The 18408-nt window shown below is 40.9% G+C and overlaps 1 protein-coding gene across 1 annotated transcript in view; it reads left to right on the forward strand.

The window, feature by feature from the left end:
• COL24A1 (collagen type XXIV alpha 1 chain) overlaps positions 1-18408 on the forward strand; it is a gene marked incomplete at its 3' end in the record, with an annotated part of 230410 nt that overhangs the window by 105697 nt on the left and 106305 nt on the right. The window contains 2 exon segments of the mRNA XM_034780084.1: positions 12474-12527; positions 17054-17107. Coding sequence (XP_034635975.1) covers positions 12474-12527; positions 17054-17107 — 108 coding nt within the window.

The raw sequence follows: 18408 nt of genomic DNA on the forward strand, positions 1-18408 counted from the left end.
CACAGGCACTCAGCATTAAGAGGCAAAATGCGACCTTGCACAGAAATCACATGTGCTATGTAATGTGAACAGTGTTGGTCACCGTGAAAGAGTATAAGCATTGTTCTGCAAAATGTAGCTTTTAAAACAATTCTCTCTTTTTTCCCCTCCCTACAGCAGCTGCAAATTCCTCAAGCCTCCCTCCTCCATCCCGAAGGTTATCACAGATAAGGCGTCGTAAGAAGAAGACGCGGGAGGACATGTTTTCTGAAATTATGCAATCCAGCAGGAGTGACAGAGCTCATCTGAATGAGTGGAAGGAAACAGTTTCAAAGTATAGGAAAGAAGTCAGTGAACGTGAGGACAGGAGGGACCAACGTGAGGAGAGGAGGGACCAACGTGAGGAGAGGAGAGACGATCGAGATGAGAGATGGCGGCAGGAAGACCAGAGGATGAAGGATGCAACGCTGGGGCTGCTCCGGCGTCTGGTGGAGGTTCAGGAACGGCTGCTGGAAAACAGACTGCCGCTTCAGCCCCTGTTCCACCCTCCCCCCTCCCCATGTTCCGTATCCTCCTCACCCAGACGTGTAAGAACGCGGGGGGGGGAGGCTCCGTACACCTTCCCATTCCACCCCAGTAGACAGCCCAAGCAAAAGGCTGTCATTTTTTTAACCTTTTCTTTGTGGCTTTTTCCTTCCCAGCAATCCTCCTCCCAAATACCACCCGGGTTCCCTCCCTCTTTTTCTAATCTATTAATAAAGAATAAATGATTTTTAAATGATAGTGACTTTATTTGGTTTGAAAGAAAGCTGGGGGAAGGGGCAGGGTGGGTTCCTTACAGAAAATCAGTCAGTAAAGGGGGAGGGTATTCATGAAGGAGAAACAAACAGATATTTCACACGGTAGCCTGGCCAGCCATGAAACTGGTTTTCAAAGCTTCTCTGATGCACAGCGCTTCATGGTGTGATCTTCTAATCGCCCTGGTGTCTGGCTGCGCGTAATCAGCAGCCAGGCGATTTGCCTCAGCCTCCCACCCCGCCATAAAGGTCTCCCCCTTACTTTCACAGAGATTGTGGAGCACACAGCAAGCAGAAATAACAATGGGGAGATTTCTTTGGCTGAGGTCAGAGCGAGTCAATAATGAACGCCAGCGGCCTTTTAAACGGCCAAATGCACATTCTACCACCATTCTGCACTTGCTTAGCCTGTAGTTAAACAGCTCCTGACTCCTGTCCAGGCTGCCTGTGTATGGCTTCATAAGCCATGGCATTAAGGGGTAGGCTGGGTCCCCAAGAATAACTATGGGCATTTCAACATCCCCAACGGTTATTTTCTGGTCCGGAAAGTAAGTCCCTTGCTGCAGCCCTTTAAACAGAGTAGTGTTCCTGAAGACGCGAGCGTCATGAACCCTTCCCGCCCAGCCCGCGTTGATGTTGGTGAAACGTCCCTTGTGATCCACAAGTGCTTGCAGCACCATTGAAAAGTACCCCTTGCGGTTTATGTACTCGGTGGCTTGGTGCTCCGGTGCCAAGATAGGGATATGGGTTCCGTCTATTGCCCCACCACAGTTAGGGAATCCCATTGCAGCAAAACCATCCACTATAGCCTGCACATTTCCCAGAGTCACTAACTTTCGTAGCAGCACCTGAGTGATTGCTTTGGCTACTTGCATCACAGCAGCCCCCACAGTAGATTTGCCCACTCCAAATTGATTCCCGACTGACCGGTAGCTGTCTGGCGTTGCAAGCTTCCACAGGGCTATCGCCACGCGCTTCTCAACTGTGAGGGCTGCTCTCATCTTGGTATTCTGGCGTTTCAGGGCAGGGGACAGCAAGTCACAAAGTTCCATGAAAGTGCCCTTACGCATGCGAAAGTTCCGCAGCCACTGGGAATCGTCCCAGACCTGCAACACTATGCGGTCCCACCAGTCTGTGCTTGTTTCCCGGGCCCAGAATCGGCGTTCCATGGATAGAATCTGCCCCATTAACGACATGATCTCCAAAGCACCGGGGCCTGTGGTTTCACTGAATTCTGTATCCGTGTCTGTGTCCATGTCCTCATCATGCTGCCGCCGCCGCTGCCTCCTCTCCTCGTTTTTCTGGTCCTGGCTGAGCATAAACTCCACGAGAACGCGCGAGGTGTTTGCAATATTCATGAGTGCTGTCTTGACCTCAGCGGGCTCCATGCTTGCCGTGGTATGGAGTCTGCAGTGTTCACCCACCCAAGAAAAAAGGCGCGAAAATGGTTGTCTGCCGTCCGTTGCTTTCATGCAGGGAGGGAGGGAGGGAGGAAGTGAGACTGTACCCAGAACCACCTGCGACGATGTTTTTTGTCCCATCAGGCACTGGGATCTTAACCCACAATCCCAATGGGCGCGGGAGACTGCGGGAACTATGGGATAGCTATGGATTTGCTACCCACAGTGCAACGGTGCAGAAATCGACGCTAGCCCCGGTACTTGGACGCACACCACCGAATTACTGTGCTAGTGTGGCCGCACTCATTTCGACTTTATACAACCTGTATCTCAAATCCGAATTATCTAAATTCGGATTAATCCCGTAGTGTAGACATACCCTGTGGAAAGGAAGGCTTGGGATTTTTCCAGTATTTCCGCAAGGTAGGGAATTGACTGCCGTTATCCAGCCTATGAAGTCTCTGAGATGAGAGCACATTTGTCTGAAAGCTCTTTTGTCCTATAATCAGAGAATATGCAATAGGGAGAGAATATGCCTCTATCTATTAAGGTTGGCTGTTTTAAGCCTAGTGGAAGTCCATTAAAATTTGTTCAAGATCTTACTATAGATGGTGCACTTAAAGTTGCTAGTCTCCCATATTGTATTGTTGAACACAGTTTACCATTCCTCTTGGGAATTTTTCCATAGGGGAAGTTGAGAGTAAGTCATAGCACTTTTCAAGACTGCCCAAAATGAATTTAAAATTGGACACTTTTTAAGGGGGGAGGTCAGCAAGTGAACTTTTCTGACAGGGTTTCACCTGATGGTGTGATAGCTTTTACTGAAAATTAATCAAATTTAAGTTATTTATGTCAATATTAGAAATCCTATTTGGTGTATATAGCTTTTGGAATCAAAAAGATTCTTAAGATTTGACTGTTACTAAGAAATTTGCCTGTTGACGACAATAGATGCAGTTGAATCAGTTATGAAAATGGTTTAACTGCACACATATACATGACCAAACTGTGTTCGGCTCCATTTCAGAAATCCTAGTTGAGCCCTTTGGGCTAAGGCCTTGTTTAGACTGAGAAATTTCCTATGCTAAGTACTATTGGTTTCCAGTGGAATGATTGCAACTTGCCTTGCATCCACACACAAGTGCTCCAAGTGGTTTCTAAGCAAGTTGCATATCACTTGAAACAGACAATGACCTTCCTACACCACAAAATAGAACCATTGATGTGTAGAGCTGAACTGACACTGAACATGGCTTAGTTGCAAGTGTAGGCGAGGACAAATCATGCTCAGCTTCTTTTCAGCTGGCAGTTAATCAAAGTGCCTGCAGCAGACTCTATTGTCTTACTTGCTATTTCCCCTACCTTTTTGTTTGTTCCTGGCAAGTTGCAATTATCTTATGTCTTGTGATTTGTACTGTATTAAGAATTCTTCTCCCACCTCTTCCAAAGTCGGGATTTTTTATAGGAAAAATGAATGTATTGCTGCTGCCTTAAAAAAAAAATGTCACTGAACCTCGAGTGCATTTTTCCTGCACAGAGGAGGCCATTTTAATATATATATATTACTTTCCTACTCAGCACATTACTGATAGGGCACACATTTTACAAATGGCAGAGAAGAAAGCTTGTGACTGTGGAAATACAGACATTTCTAAAATCATTTAGAGAAAAAATAAATTTCAAATTAAATCTTCCCTCTACAGACATAATTATAAACAACAAATAAACTCTGCCATTATTATTTGAGGATGCAAAATCATAACTCTGATTTCCACAATTAGAGTGGCCATAATTGTAAACAGATATCCTTTTTGGCAAATATGATTTGAATACCATAAGAAATTTGAGATTAGCTTGGCAAATCAATTTCAAGTGCTCTCAAAGATATTTTCCATAAATCACTAACTTGTTGCTTCATTCAAATGTACCTGTAAATATGTGATTACATTTAGTTGAGGTAACTTGCTGACTGAGAAGATGTTACAGGTGGGATTTTCAAAAACACTCATCATTGGCCTAAATGCTTCCATTTAGGAGCTGAGTTGCGCCAACACTGGATACTTTTAGCACATCTCACCCTAAATGTTCACCTAAATCAAAGCATTGTATCCAACTGAAAAAAATCATTTTTGAGGATGCTCATTTGGCATTTGCAAAAATTTCAGCAATCTCATCAAGATTTGCTCCCTTTGTTGTCTTGCATTGCACCAGGACCCAGGCAGGTCTGATGGGACTTCAGACTGCTGGTAGGAAATTGTGAGGACTGTAGTGCCCAAGGCTTTGGCCCCACAATGAGCTCCAATTGGGCCTGGAGCTCCATCGGCTTTCTGCTGGTGCAGGGTTCTGCCAGTGTGGAACTCATTGCAGGACTGGGGCCTGAATTTCAATTTTTTTCAGATATGCTGCTTCCATATTAACCAGGCTTGCAGAAAAATGAACTCAGCTAATCAGCAGCAGTCCTCACAAACCCCTTCCATCTCAATGAGGTGTCAAGTTCAAAGTTTAGGGTGTCAACACATCAAGCTGGGGATGTAATTCCCAGATCAAGCAGACGTACCTGAGCTAGTGTGCTAAAAACAGAGCCATGGTGGCAAGAGGGGGTAGCCACGCTGAGTACATCAAGGATGGGGATGTACTTGGGGCGGCTAGTCCTTCCAGCGATTTGTGGTACCACAGTTACACTCTATTGTTAGAATGGTAGCTCAAGCAAAGCTAGCACAGGTATGACTGTTCCAGGTAGAAATGGCTCCCAGAGCTGGAAGTGTAGTCAGACCCTTAGATGGGCCCACAGAAATGACAACAGTCATCAATTTCTTTAGGTTTTTGCTTTTTAAAGGTAATTTAAATGAAAAAAAAACCTGTTCTGATAAAATTAAGGCTACATGATGAAAGACAAAATCTGATAATGCAAAAGTAAATGTTCTCATAGTAATATTAAATCATATATATTTTGCACACACAATACTTCTAGTTATTTGGCTCTTGGCTGGGAATGGGTGACGGCATGGATCACTTGATGATTACCTGTTCGTTCATTCCCTCTGGGGCACCTGGCATTGGCCACTGTCGGAGGACAGGATGCTGGGCTAGATGGACCTTTGGTCTGACCCATTATGGCTGTTCTTATGTTCTTAAATATATACCTGAGTCATAAATACAGTATGTACAATGCATGAAAGTTAGTGTTACTATAAGTATCTTAATACATTCATATTATAATATTTATATATTGGACATGATTCTGCTCTCAGTTACTCCAGCATAAATCCAAAGTAAGTGTGTTGGCTTCAATACAACTACTCTGGACAAATGCATAGTCTCCTTTGAGTGATTGTCCATATGCACGTTCCACTATTGGCATGCATGCACCCCATGTGCTCAAGACCTGAGACTTTTTGGCCATCAGTATATGTGCAGTGTGCCTGCATCCTGATGTTTCTCATCATACGTAAGAGTGGTATGTGCCTGGAATGAACAGTGGTATGAACCATTAGTTCCTCTCAGCCACCTCCTGCTATCAAGACAGCACATCAGAGATCTGCTCCACAGATGACCACCCTGTACAACCCAGTCATAGTTGTGTACTTAGCCAGCCAGTTAGTTTGTTTGTTAATGTAGTTGATTTTTTTTTTTTTGCCCCATTGGTGTAAAAAAAAATACAAAAAGAACTTTATTTTTTTCTATGATGGCTTCAATGAGGTCACTGGGCTTTAAGAACATCCCTTCGTGCAAAGGTGCTATGCCAGCGATAGACACCTGAAATGCCTCTACTCTCTTGGAGAGTCCTACATTCCTGGGAAGGGCGCCATTTGTAAGTCTTTTACTTCCAGAACACACACAGAGAGAGACGAGACTTAAGGTATTTCTGCTGAATAAATCTATGGAATCTGCGTTGGACCCTGGCCATCCACACTGCCCTGTGTGAGACCTGGTTCCGGAGAGCATGAGTGCCAGCTCCCTTTCCTCATCCACTTAAGCATTCTACGGGAGAGAAGAAGCACTCAGATAAATCCCAGAGTGCAGGAACTTCTATGGGCAGGTCCCCAACTAGGCTGCTTGAGGTTCACAGCACCATCTCAGAGACCGGTCCTTGCGAGGGACTTAGCACTGACAATATCACCGATGAGTCTACAGTCTTACCTGTGGCACAGAGTTTAGCATCACAATGCTCGGCACCAACATCAACACCAGCAGAGTTCCCAGCACCGGGTGGTTTGAGTTCCCCACAATGGCACAATGGGATTCATAGCATTTAGGGACTTAACAGTTGTTCATGAGCCAGGATATTCATTTCCCTAATGGCATTGGACGCACAGGCAATAGCACAGTCTCCATTGCCATTGCCTTAAATGACACCAAGACCCTTGACTCTGCCTGTGGATCCAGTATATTTCTACTCCTCTGATTCTTCATTAAGGTCAGAAGAGATGGATTAGCAATTCACCTTCTCTGCTCTGGCCTCTCTGCCACAGTCCTTGATCTCTTGCAGGAGCACCAGGAACCACGCCAGAGGTGGGTACTGGGACTCTCACCACTCTCAAATCCTCTGGTTTCCACAACCATGGCCATCAGGACCATATCCCACCCACATATGGCCATACTGGAGCCCTTGGTCATCTTGTGGAGCTTGCAACTATGTGAATAGACTTTATGTACTCACAGCATCCACAGCCACTATGGCCATGACACCATCACAGCCCTTCCTGCTTCCAGTGGAGGAACCAGAAGAGGCTCCTCCACAGCTTGAGCCATCTCTAGTGGGAACTTTATCATATTCCTCACCAGATGAGGCAGTTGTCCTGGCAGTGGGTCCCTCGCGCGATGATTTCAAAGGGTTCCAAGTCTTTTTTAAGACAATAATGGAGGCATTGCACATATCCATAGAAAAGGCCCAGGAGTCCACACACAAATTGGTTGACATCCTGCCACCTACCTCCTGTGGAAAAATAGCCTTACCCATAAGGAGGCCATAATGGACCTTGCCCAAGTGGTATGGCAGACCCCAGCAATGGTGTCCCCTACCTCTTGCAAGGTGGATAGAAAATATCAGATTCCACCCAAGGGTTCTGAGTATTTCTATACCCACCTAGTCCCATCATCTCCAGCAGTTTTGGCAGCTATTAAGAAAGCTAGACAAAACAAAACACCAAAGGAGAAATGGCCAGAAAAGTTAGATTTATTTGACAGGAAATACTACTCCTCAGCCAGCTCACAATTCTCTCTTTTGAATTATCAAGCCCTACTGTCAAGATACCATTTTAGTCTCTGTGAGAAAATTGCTGCATTCACCAGCAAAATTCTGGCTGATTCCTGAGAAGAATTTGTGACCTTAATCACAGAGGGACAGCTTATAGCAAAAACGACTCTCCAGGCAGCCCTTGATGTGGTTAACATCATTTCTCACACAATGGCAACAGCCATGGTTGTATGCAGGTCATCATGGCTACAGGGATTTGGCTTCCCCAAACTTAAGTCCAGTACACAGATTAGTATCTTCGGTTTGAAGGGGCTCATGTCTCCCCATTTCAAGGTCTGGCTCCTGGATGGGAGTCTAGCCTCCCATGTTCCTGCTCTTCTCCATTCAGGGTTATTTTGGTCAACAGCAGCGAAGACTCCACCAGACATACTTACTTTGTGGAGTAGGAATGACCTCTTTCTGGGGCAGAAGTCGAGGTCATTCCTATGATTCTGGGATACCTGCTAAAAGTCAAATGATTTAATGTTTCTCTGAGCTCGGGGAGAATTCATCTGGTGGGAGTTTCAGCATCATCTACCTGTCAGTGGCCAATCTGTCTTCTCTCATCAGACGGTTCTGAGATTCGTAAAGGGGTTGAGAAGACACCCATTAAGGTCCCATTTCTTCTTGGGACCTTAACCTAGTACTTCCTGTACTTACGGGGCTTCCATTTAAACCTAAGCCATCATGCTCCCTTCTACATCTCTCTGTGAAAGCTTTCTTCTCAGTGGTCATTACCTCTACAAGGTGAGTAGGAGAAATCCAGGCCCAAATGGCAGAATCCCCACTACAGTCTTCTTCCCCGATAAAATGACTCTCAGGACTTTATCCAAAAATTTTACTTACGGTGCTCATGGAATTCCGTCTAAATCAGTAATCCACCTAATTGTATTCTTTCCCAGGCCTCATGTATCTAAGATGGGAAGGGTCCAACACTCTTTGGCTGTTACAGAATTTCAGAAGTACTCTGTAACCTACCAGCTGTTTGGCTTCTGGCTATTGGCAGAGTCTAGATATTCTACTTTTTACATTTCCCTAGGAAGTGTCAAAATATCTGCTAATGTTTTGCACTCAAGAATTTCATATGGAAATTACACATAAGCCTCCTAGATTATCAGTTGTGTTTTTAAAAAAAGATTTTTTTTATTCTGGAGGTGGACCTGGGGGTGTGGACTCCTGAATAACTCTTGACAAACAGAAATTCTGAAGGTAGGAGTATACTGAGCGCAGTTACATTGCTCAGAATTTGGAAGGAAAACAGTATTGTCCAGACAATTTAAGAGTTCCAGCCTTGTTCATTTCTTTTGCTTCAACTTGGTCCTGTTTGGTGTTGATGAATAGCAATGCTGTTCCTCTCCATCAAAACAGTAAACCAAATTAGAAATTAAAGGACCAATTTCCATGTTATGTAATGAAATTAGGACATTTTACAGATTCTAGATTCCTATGATATTACAGTACTGGATCCACTGTAATTTGAATTTGAAAACCGATACCAAGGTACCTATTTAGCATAACAAAGATAGATAAGTCTCTATAGCTTGATGAGCCAATCTGTGCATCCCTTTATGTGATAATTATAATTTCTTACAGTTCTAAGTCAGGAATCTCACTGAATTTCATCTGTTTCTTCAAATAGTTTCCTCAGCACCAGTCCATAGGGTCTAATACTCTAATAATAAGTCTTTACTCAGCAAAACTCCCCTTGTTGAAAATGTGAAGATTTACTAAGGGCTTCAAGATGCAGCTCTAAGATTCATTGTAGATTTTTGTGGGGCTAGGTTTTCTCAACACTTCTGTAGACTAGGCATTTAGGTTCTTACTGATAAACTGATCATAAATATTATTTAACCACTTTCCTACTGCTACATTAGTATACCATGTCATTAATTTGAAAACTCCCTTTAAAACAGTCTTCCAGGACTGTCATAGTATCTGTGTTTTCCTTATAGATTGTGTTCAGCAGAAGATTAAAAAGCAGACTTTGTGGTACAGAAGAATTTTTTTTTAAATAAAAATGAAGATATGTGAATATTTGGATGTACCATTATTATTAGTATATGTATTCCTAGTGTGCCCATCACCCTAGTGCCTGGGCACGTCACACACCTTGTTGACATTTGGAAATAGCACAGTTTCAAGGGTTGGTTTAGCTGAACCGATACTGACTTCAGTTTGCTCTTGTCTACACTTACAGCTTAATCATAGAGCTTTTAGAATTTCTCTTAGAAGCATTTGTATACACCCAAGTAAATAAATAAATTAGAAGGATTTCTCCACAAAAAAAGTAAGAATGCTTTTAAAAGGAATATGGCTCTTCCAGTTCCTTGTTAACGCAGCATTTTCTGGGCTCCTTATCATCTAAAGGAAATTGTATTCATGTCAGCAGTTACCATCCATTCATGCCTTTGACACCCCCCCCCCATATAGTTAGAGAGATATAAAGAACTACATTTTAAATTCTCGAATGCCTCTAGATTCAGCAACTTTTAGAGGTATGAAAAGGTGAAATAGCAACTATTGTTGCATTGACCTAGTTAGTTTAATTTAGTGAGTAATCATGTGCTTTTTAGATTCTAACCTGAACCATTTAAAAATCTGGAGTGATATAAATGATATATTTTAAATATGCAGTTAGAGTGCATTTATCACATATGTATAAAATATTATGTGCCATCTGAGGCATGTCAGTTTTGTTGCACAACTATATTAGTAAACATTTCTCCATTTTGAAAGGGAACATTAATTTTGATGTTTTAGTATAGATTAGAGTGTACAGAGTTAGGATTGGTACAGAAATGTCTGTTTTGAAAGTTCATTGTAAATCGGGCAGTCACTCTGTCTAATGGGCTTGTTCTCGTGCCCCTCGGCATCCAAGTACTAAAAGTTTAGAGGTTTCTTTAAAGGTCATAGAACCAACTGGGTCACAAACAGGTTACATCAATAATTCTCAAACATATGTTTTAGATTTCTGATTTATTTTACTCATTTACTTCTGGTTTGTTACTTCTGAACACCACAGATTGAGTTCATTTAAAGCAGTTTATGAAAAGTAAACACACGAAAACCCCAGCATCTAAGACTAGCAGTACTATATATTTCATTCTCTTTTGTTTATAATATTACAGTAGCAGTAATGTGGTTAAGGATGAGATGGTACTTTCATTCTAAAGCAAGGGCTTTAGAATGAATTTGGTAATTTACCTTTGGGGTTGAAATTTAATAGCTTAGTCTCAGCTAATACTGAATAATTTTCAGAAAGATTCATAAAAACCACTGGTGTATTTTGAGTTACTTGATTTGGGGGAACTGTAGGTGATGGGAATATTTTTCAACTCTTAAGACTTTTTTCATAGGTTTCTTTTGTACTTGGGGAAACTAAAAAATGTTCAAAACTTCAATGTTGACATACATTTAGACATAAATAATAACGGGGAGCAGTGCTGTCTCCATCTCTGAAAGAATTTGGTATTGCAAATAAAGCTGTGGATATTTTTAAAATATGCTGTGTACATGTGTAGTTCGTTCATTAATGTCAGAAAGATGCCTACAAGATACTCTTAGTTTTCATTTGTAGATATTTGATTTTCCTACTCACAAATTATCCTATTTGTCTTTAGAACCAAATGACCTGTGGTAAGGGTTAAGGAGACCTTTGTGAGAGTCAGGCATATCAAGTTTATAGATCAAATAATAGATATTTTATTCAGGGTAGGGGCTGATCAATGCCACCCATTTCCTACAACATTAATCATACTTACTTTTCAGCTGAGCCAAGTTTGGTAAAATTTGAAAAGTAATGGAACAACAAAATCAAATAATATTTTGACAGATGAATAAGTGCATCCTGTGCTGAATAAAATATCAGTGTCACAGTGCTAGCAGCAGTTGCTAGCTTGAGAACAGATGGCAATACCAGTGTGAAAAAGTCTGATCTTGCTCAATTTTAAAAAGTTAAGTTGGCTTGGGCCTAGTTTGTTCTTAAATGGAATGATCACCTGAGAATTCAATGAATACCATTAACATTGTTGTCCTGCAGCCACACGGGTGTGGACTACAATCTCATCAGATTTCATAAATTAAACTCTGTCTGCTCATCTAGATTTCTGTATCACACCCCCCATCACCTTTATATCTTATCAGTCAGGACTTGTAAATGGCAAAAGAGTCCATGGACAACATTTGTATTTATCAGATTGCAGCCAGTTTTTAATCTCCTGAGGAACATGTTCCTGCAGTTCTACTTTAAAGCAGTAAAGAGCTCGCAAGTTTTGTTTCAAAGACTTGTTCATTTCCTTTGTAAAATGGAGCAGAGTTAAGGTGGCTGTGGGAAATTTATATCGGACTTTCCTGCCCCTTGTGTGACTTTCATATAAAATGTCAAAAAACATCTCTGTAAAAAGACCTCTTGTAAAATAGTATAAACCAGTTTTTTGTTGTACAACTATGAATTCATTGTCTAAATCAGTGGTTCTCAACCAATGGTTCTCAACCAGCGGTCCGGGGCCCCCTGGGGGCCCGCGATCAGGTTTCAGGGGGTCTGTCAAGCAGGGCTGGCATTAGACACCACAACCTCATTTCCCAACAGCTGCTGGACAGCTGCTGTGTAGTTGTGCCCAGTGCTCAATTTGTAATGAAAGAGGTGCTGGGTCTCAAGCAATTAGGTGCTGGGGTTCAAGCAATTTGTTTACATTCATAACTGATGGAGCAAGGTTCCGTTGTGGGTTTCAGTGGGATCAAGACTGGGTCTATTTAATAATAAACCTTGTCAAATGGACAAAAGGGTTAAAGACAAATAAAAGCTATACTGACATCTGTCAAATTGAGTTTAATGAAGGCTGTTTAAAGTCTGTCACTCAGCCAAGTCCTTTCAAGAGAGATCATTGGACTTCAAAGTTTTTTGGATATTGTAAAACAAATCCATGTCTTGTTTTCTGCAATTCAGGTTTGTTACATTTCTAAAATGAATAAACAGATTCAAAATAACAAGTACATTTTTATACTTCGTACAATGGAAACATTCCTATGCTATGAACAGCTTGCCTCTCTTCTCCTCCTTAGGGTTTTCCAGGAGATATTGGTGTACCTGGACTAAATGGCCCTGAAGGTCCAAAGGTAAGAACTTACAGAGCCTTATTGCAATGTCATTAATGCACTGAGAGTGAGAAAATACGAAGAGAAGAGAAGGTTCTTGGGGAAAAAACAGGGACTGGGGATAGGTGTCACACTGCACCTTAGGAAATTAGCAAAGAACTGTGAACTGTGCATGACTTGCCTTTCATAGTCAGAAGATAGGCCTTGTCTATATAGGAAATTTGCACCGGTGTAACTTAAATTTGTTTTTATTCCAGTGTAGTTAAACTGGTGCAGCCTCTGTATGGACACTCTTATTTTGACTTTTTGCTAAACTGAAACAAGCCATTCTTAAACCAAAATAAGAGTGCCCACACGGGTTTGTACTAGTTTGACTGTACATGTTTAAATTCACTCATTAGGTTATACTTGTTCAACTTTCCTACGTAGACAAAGCTTAACTCTGTTTTAGACAGCGGAGTTACACTAGTATTTTTCTAACCCTTTAGCCATCCACTTTTAAACATATGAGCTTGTATATCGTTTCTATGCAAATGCTACCTAAATCTCTAGTACCCTTCATTGCTTCAGCCCTTTGCTTACGTTTTGTATGCTTGAGTCTCATCTGTGCCAGGGTTGGCCATAATATCCTTTAAATACTGATATCTTAATAAACAGTAAGAATTATACAAAGCCAAACGCCATCTTCTTTTAGTCCCTCATTCAGATCTAATAGTCACTCCAACTGCTGGAAACCTGGTCAACCTCAGACTCTCACTTGCCTCCCACATCTGTCAAATGTGTAAATAGCCTTGATCCAAACAGCCCAAACATAACAACTTTCTAGGCATGCTGCAAAGGCCATTTTACATGGTTTGGGAGAAAGGTTGACGTTGTGTTTCCAGAAGCAAAGGTGACTAGAGAGGAGCTTTTCTTTTGCTCTGATTTGTTGGCTGGCTGAGTTAATTTGTTACCATTTATGCTTGTTTAATATGAATACTGTTGAGTGGTCATTATTATGTTTTTGTAAGATTAATGAATTGACAGGGCACCTAAGACCTTTCCAGGAGACGTCCGGCCTATGCATTAGTGGACATGAGAGAAGTGGGATTAAATTAGAACTAGAAATACAGATTCAGTTTAAATAGCCACACTAATGCATTAATAGTGTAAATGAGCTCAAAAGCCCTTCTTAGTGATGTGATGTATATTATTCCCCTGGATATGCAATTCAAAGCTAACGTTAATTTGCTCTATTAGTAGTGGACTTATGTTTCAGAGATACTATACTAGTCTATCTCCATTTATTCAAATCCCAGCAGAAATGCTAAGGGATAGCCCACAGTATTTAAGATTCCAGAGTTCATTTAATACAGCAAGAATTCCATAACTATACAAGACATTGTGGTCTCTCCAGCACATTAGCTCTCAAGGACCAAAAGCTTGGACAGCCAGGTCTAATCAAAGAGAATTGGTGACTTACATTGGAGATGCAGTGTTACTAAACTGGAATAGCTTTTGCACAGCTCCTAATACCGAGAGAGCAGGGCTACATGAAACTGGAAATGTTTGCCTTTAGGATTCCCAGTGGTCTTGGGTTCACTGCAGTTTTGAAGAGTTTCCTTCAGTCTTTATTTTTGGAACACTGTTTTCACCAAGCTGCTCTTTTCCTCATTCTTCTGTTCTATGCTTCTTCAGAGACAAAATCTGCACTAAGTGCCAGGAAGGTGATCTAGTCTTTATATTTTAGCATGAGAGAAACCAACCATCATGATAGAGTGTAAGATATGCAAGCATGATATACCTGTCTCTGAAGACCAGTAGAACTTTGGGAATGGCCATTTTATCCAAATTACTACAGTAATTAACAAATATGAACTCCTAGAATAATGCACAAAAGATACATTACATAGTTTGGTCCATAGCACATTATTCATCTTGGAAGCAATATCTTAGAAGGTGTTTGATCTTGATCCAATGTTCATAAAAATGAGGCACTTGCATAATAACTAATAAAAAAGAGGAGTGTTTTAGTTTGGGAAGTTCTGAAATATCTTTCTGTTTGTTCGTTGTGTTACTCTTGCAAATACTTTTGGCTGCATGTTACAAGAGCCAGAGTAAAAAGTAAGGCAGACATGCTTACTATATAAATATCATAATGGTTTCTCTAGCAATACATGTTGTACCCTGGAAATAGCTGTGAGCTTCCTTCCTCTGCTCACAGATGTTTTGTTTGGGTAGCATACCTCATATAAATGGCTATTAAGAGTTCTATTAATCCTGTAAGGGAGGCTCAAAGGGAAAGTTCTGAACACATGGGAAATACATGGTACCCCCATTTGCTGACTCCCTGAATTCTTTCCAGACATTTTGGCACATCTCTAAAGGCTACCTTCATTTTCTGTTCATTGCCTGAAACCTCAGAGTGAGGGTATGGAAACTGCAGTTAATTTTCAGTTTTAAAGTCTGGGATGTTCTTTATAAATTTGAGTAAGTGCTGTCTAGGAACACACATAGTAGCTAAGAAATTTGCTAATATTTGCACTATTGCATGAGTTTAAACGATACTGAAAAGCTTAGCATTTGTTAACGTATTGCTATTGCATAGTGAAATAACAGTTCTGTTTGCTAAGGAAATACTTTTCTTCACCAACTAAAGATCAGTATTATTTATGGAGTGTGACTAAGTGTCTTGCTGTTGCTTTTGCCAGTGAGATGCTCTCCAGCTGTAGCTCTCCATCATACTTTATTCCAGATAAAATCAAATGATGGGAACTTTAATAAGACTCAGTATTTTGAGGTGGCCCGATACATTTTCTATGAAGTGTTGCTTTGCATGCTAAGAAGGCAGGCAGGAAGCTGCTGAACAAATGTGTGCCCCTTCAGTCTAAATTTCATAAATGTAATAAGGGTTAGAGTTGGAGCTTTTCCATCCAATATTGCTTCAGAGGCTAATGATCTCTTTCATAAGAGATGATTTTTTGTTCTCATTGCTTTATCTGATATAAGTAAGCCTGGCTTCCCTCATAAATAATAATATATTTACATAGATCTTTTTGGTCATAAAGCCGGGTTGAGTGCTTATTCCAGTTACTACCATTATAACTTGGATAATCCAGATCTTTGAAACATGATTAGATCCTCTGTCTGAGTAGTGGAGTTTTACAAATGTTGCTGTAAGAGGATGTGATGACTCAGGGTTGGCAATGGAATATGTCCTTCACTTCTAGGACACTGGATATAATCCTGCCAAGGTTTGTAATGGCTGAATATCTTTGCTATCTGGCAGCAGTTCTGAATGAGTTGATACCCTCAAATCACTTCCCAATCCACAGAACAAATGCCAGCATTACATTTGACGTCTCGGTAGGCATTCTCAACATATTGGCTGAGGGTTGAATCTTTGTAAACTCTCTCTCTAACTGATCAGGATTTGGGTACATAGGTTTGGCAGTGTAGGAAGGGTGTATGTGATGCCACTACCAGGGAGTACCTCTTGTGTGAATAAATAGAGGACTTCAGTCTCCAAAGTTATTTTCTACACTGAAAATTAAGTTGTCAGGACAACACTGAAAATAAAGTTTAGAGATATGACAGGATATCACCCTTGCCAAAGCAGTGCTGATTCACATACACAGCAGAGCTTAGCTTTATTTCGTTCTGTCTTATGCTACTGACCAAGATTTTGTTACAAATTCATTCATGGCCTACTGCCTTCAGAGTCAATGCTTGGAAGTAGCTTGCAGCTGGGTAAAAAATTAAAGTCTAAACTTTGTACAGCTATTTCCATAATGCTTGTGTTCTGAAAGCCATCGTAATCCCACCAAAGAATAAGAAAAGGTTGATTTACTGATCTGCTTTGGTAGTGTAAGTGGTATTGTGTTGGACTTTGGGAAATAACTGCATAGAATGAGGAGTTTGATAGAAAGAAGAATAGTTTTAATATAAGTCAATTTTCATTATCACCAAATATTAGGCTAACTATTACCTAAACCTTGGATTTACAGGGGATTTCTCAGTTCCTTTTTAAGCAGCCCATCAAATTCAAACTAATGTTATGTAACAAAAATAAACTGTTCTCTTGTGAGCACCAGTTACACCTCTATCTCGATATAACGCTGTCCTCGGGAGCCAAAAAATCTTACCGCGTTATAGGTGAAACCGCGTTATATTGAACTTGCTTTGATCCACCAGAGTGCACAGCCCTGCCCCCCTGGAGCACTGCGTTACCACATTATAGCCGAATTCGTGTTATATCGGGTCGTGTTATATCGAGGTTGCGGTGTACTTTGATCCTTCTCCTCCTTCAAAGGGTAAATGAAAATAGTCTGAATCTTAGAAATGTCAATATAGCTAAACTTTGTTAGATACTGTAGCATTCCAGCCGATGTTAAAATTAGGGCAGCTTTTCTCCTGGCTTTCTAAGGGAAATGGACAATAGCAGATAATGATGTCTCCTTCCTCAGCTTTCAGCCTCTCATTCACTGAATGATTGTAAGAGAAAAGAAACCAGGCAAATAGGCTTATTGATTGATATAAAATCTCATTTTGGTTGTCTTGTTATTTAGGGACTTCTAGGTGACCGAGGGCCTCCGGGGGCCCCAGGCCCGAAAGGAATCGAGGTAGGATGGAAACAAAGTCCAGTCAACAAGTTACATTTTTTTAAAAATCGGACTCCATTTTTTTCTATAAGAAAACGTTGCTTCAGGATGGGCAGTGTTGCCAGGCGGGATTTCAAGTTTCCGTTTTGGGAGATTTTTAGTTATTTTACAGTATTGTGTGTTCATTATAAGATTTATTTCAGCAGCTCTGTGGAGTGTCTAAGGACTGTGGGCCCAGAATGTTGCATGTAGAATCCAGAATTAAACAATGGTGGGTTTATTAAAATAATAATATTGAATAAGAATATTGGGTGAAATCCTAGCCCCATTGAATTCAATGGCAAAATTCCCACTGACATCAGTGGGGCCAGGATTGCATCCTATACATTTATTAATCAAGGATTCTTAATTCTTAGCATAAAATATGTATGTATTAAATCTAACTCCATATGCTATTCTGTGCTGTTGAGATAGCTGGAAAATATAGGTTTTAAAAGATGCATTAAATCAGTTCATGAGTCTGGTGGTAGAGCTCTAGAGCTCTATGTAGCTGACTTAATGAGTTATCATGAGTGCTTTTAAATGATAAAAGACTAACGGTGACAAAAAACTATCAGTTTAATCAGAAGCCATGTAAAATGCAGACCACATTTCCTCCATTCAGACTGCTGTGTTCTCCTCCAGGTAGAGCACCTCTGCCTCCAAGAGCTGGAGAAACACTTTCATGTTAAGTGGGGTCACCAAACCATCAAATAATCACAGCATGACCTCGTGACTTGGCATTATGTTACAGAATCTTGATTTAACATCATAGTAAAAAGAAGAACAGGAGTACTTGTGGCACCTTAGAGACTAACAAATTTATTAGAGCATAAGCTTTCGTGGACCTGTAGAAGAAAGAGGAGACATTATAGTGTTACCAAGAGCCTCAAAATAATCACACATGACCGTGTATTGTAATGGTAGGCTTTTGAGGCTCCCGCATTACACTATGATGTTAGGTTTCAGAGTAGCAGCCGTGTTAGTCTGTATCCGCAAAAAGAAGAACAGGAGTACTTGTGGCACCTTAGAGACTAACAAATTTATTAGAGCATAAGCTTTCGTGGACCTGTAGAAGAAAGAGGAGACATTATAGTGTTACCAAGAGCCTCAAAATAATCACACATGACCGTGTATTGTAATGGTAGGCTTTTGAGGCTCCCGCATTACACTATGATGTTAGGTTTCAGAGTAGCAGCCGTGTTAGTCTGTATCCGCAAAAAGAAGAACAGGAGTACTTGTGGCACCTTAGAGACTAACAAATTTATTAGAGCATAAGCTTT

The sequence above is a fragment of the Trachemys scripta genome, chromosome 8 (genome assembly GCF_013100865.1).
Source record: "Trachemys scripta elegans isolate TJP31775 chromosome 8, CAS_Tse_1.0, whole genome shotgun sequence".
NCBI lineage: Eukaryota > Metazoa > Chordata > Testudines > Emydidae > Trachemys > Trachemys scripta.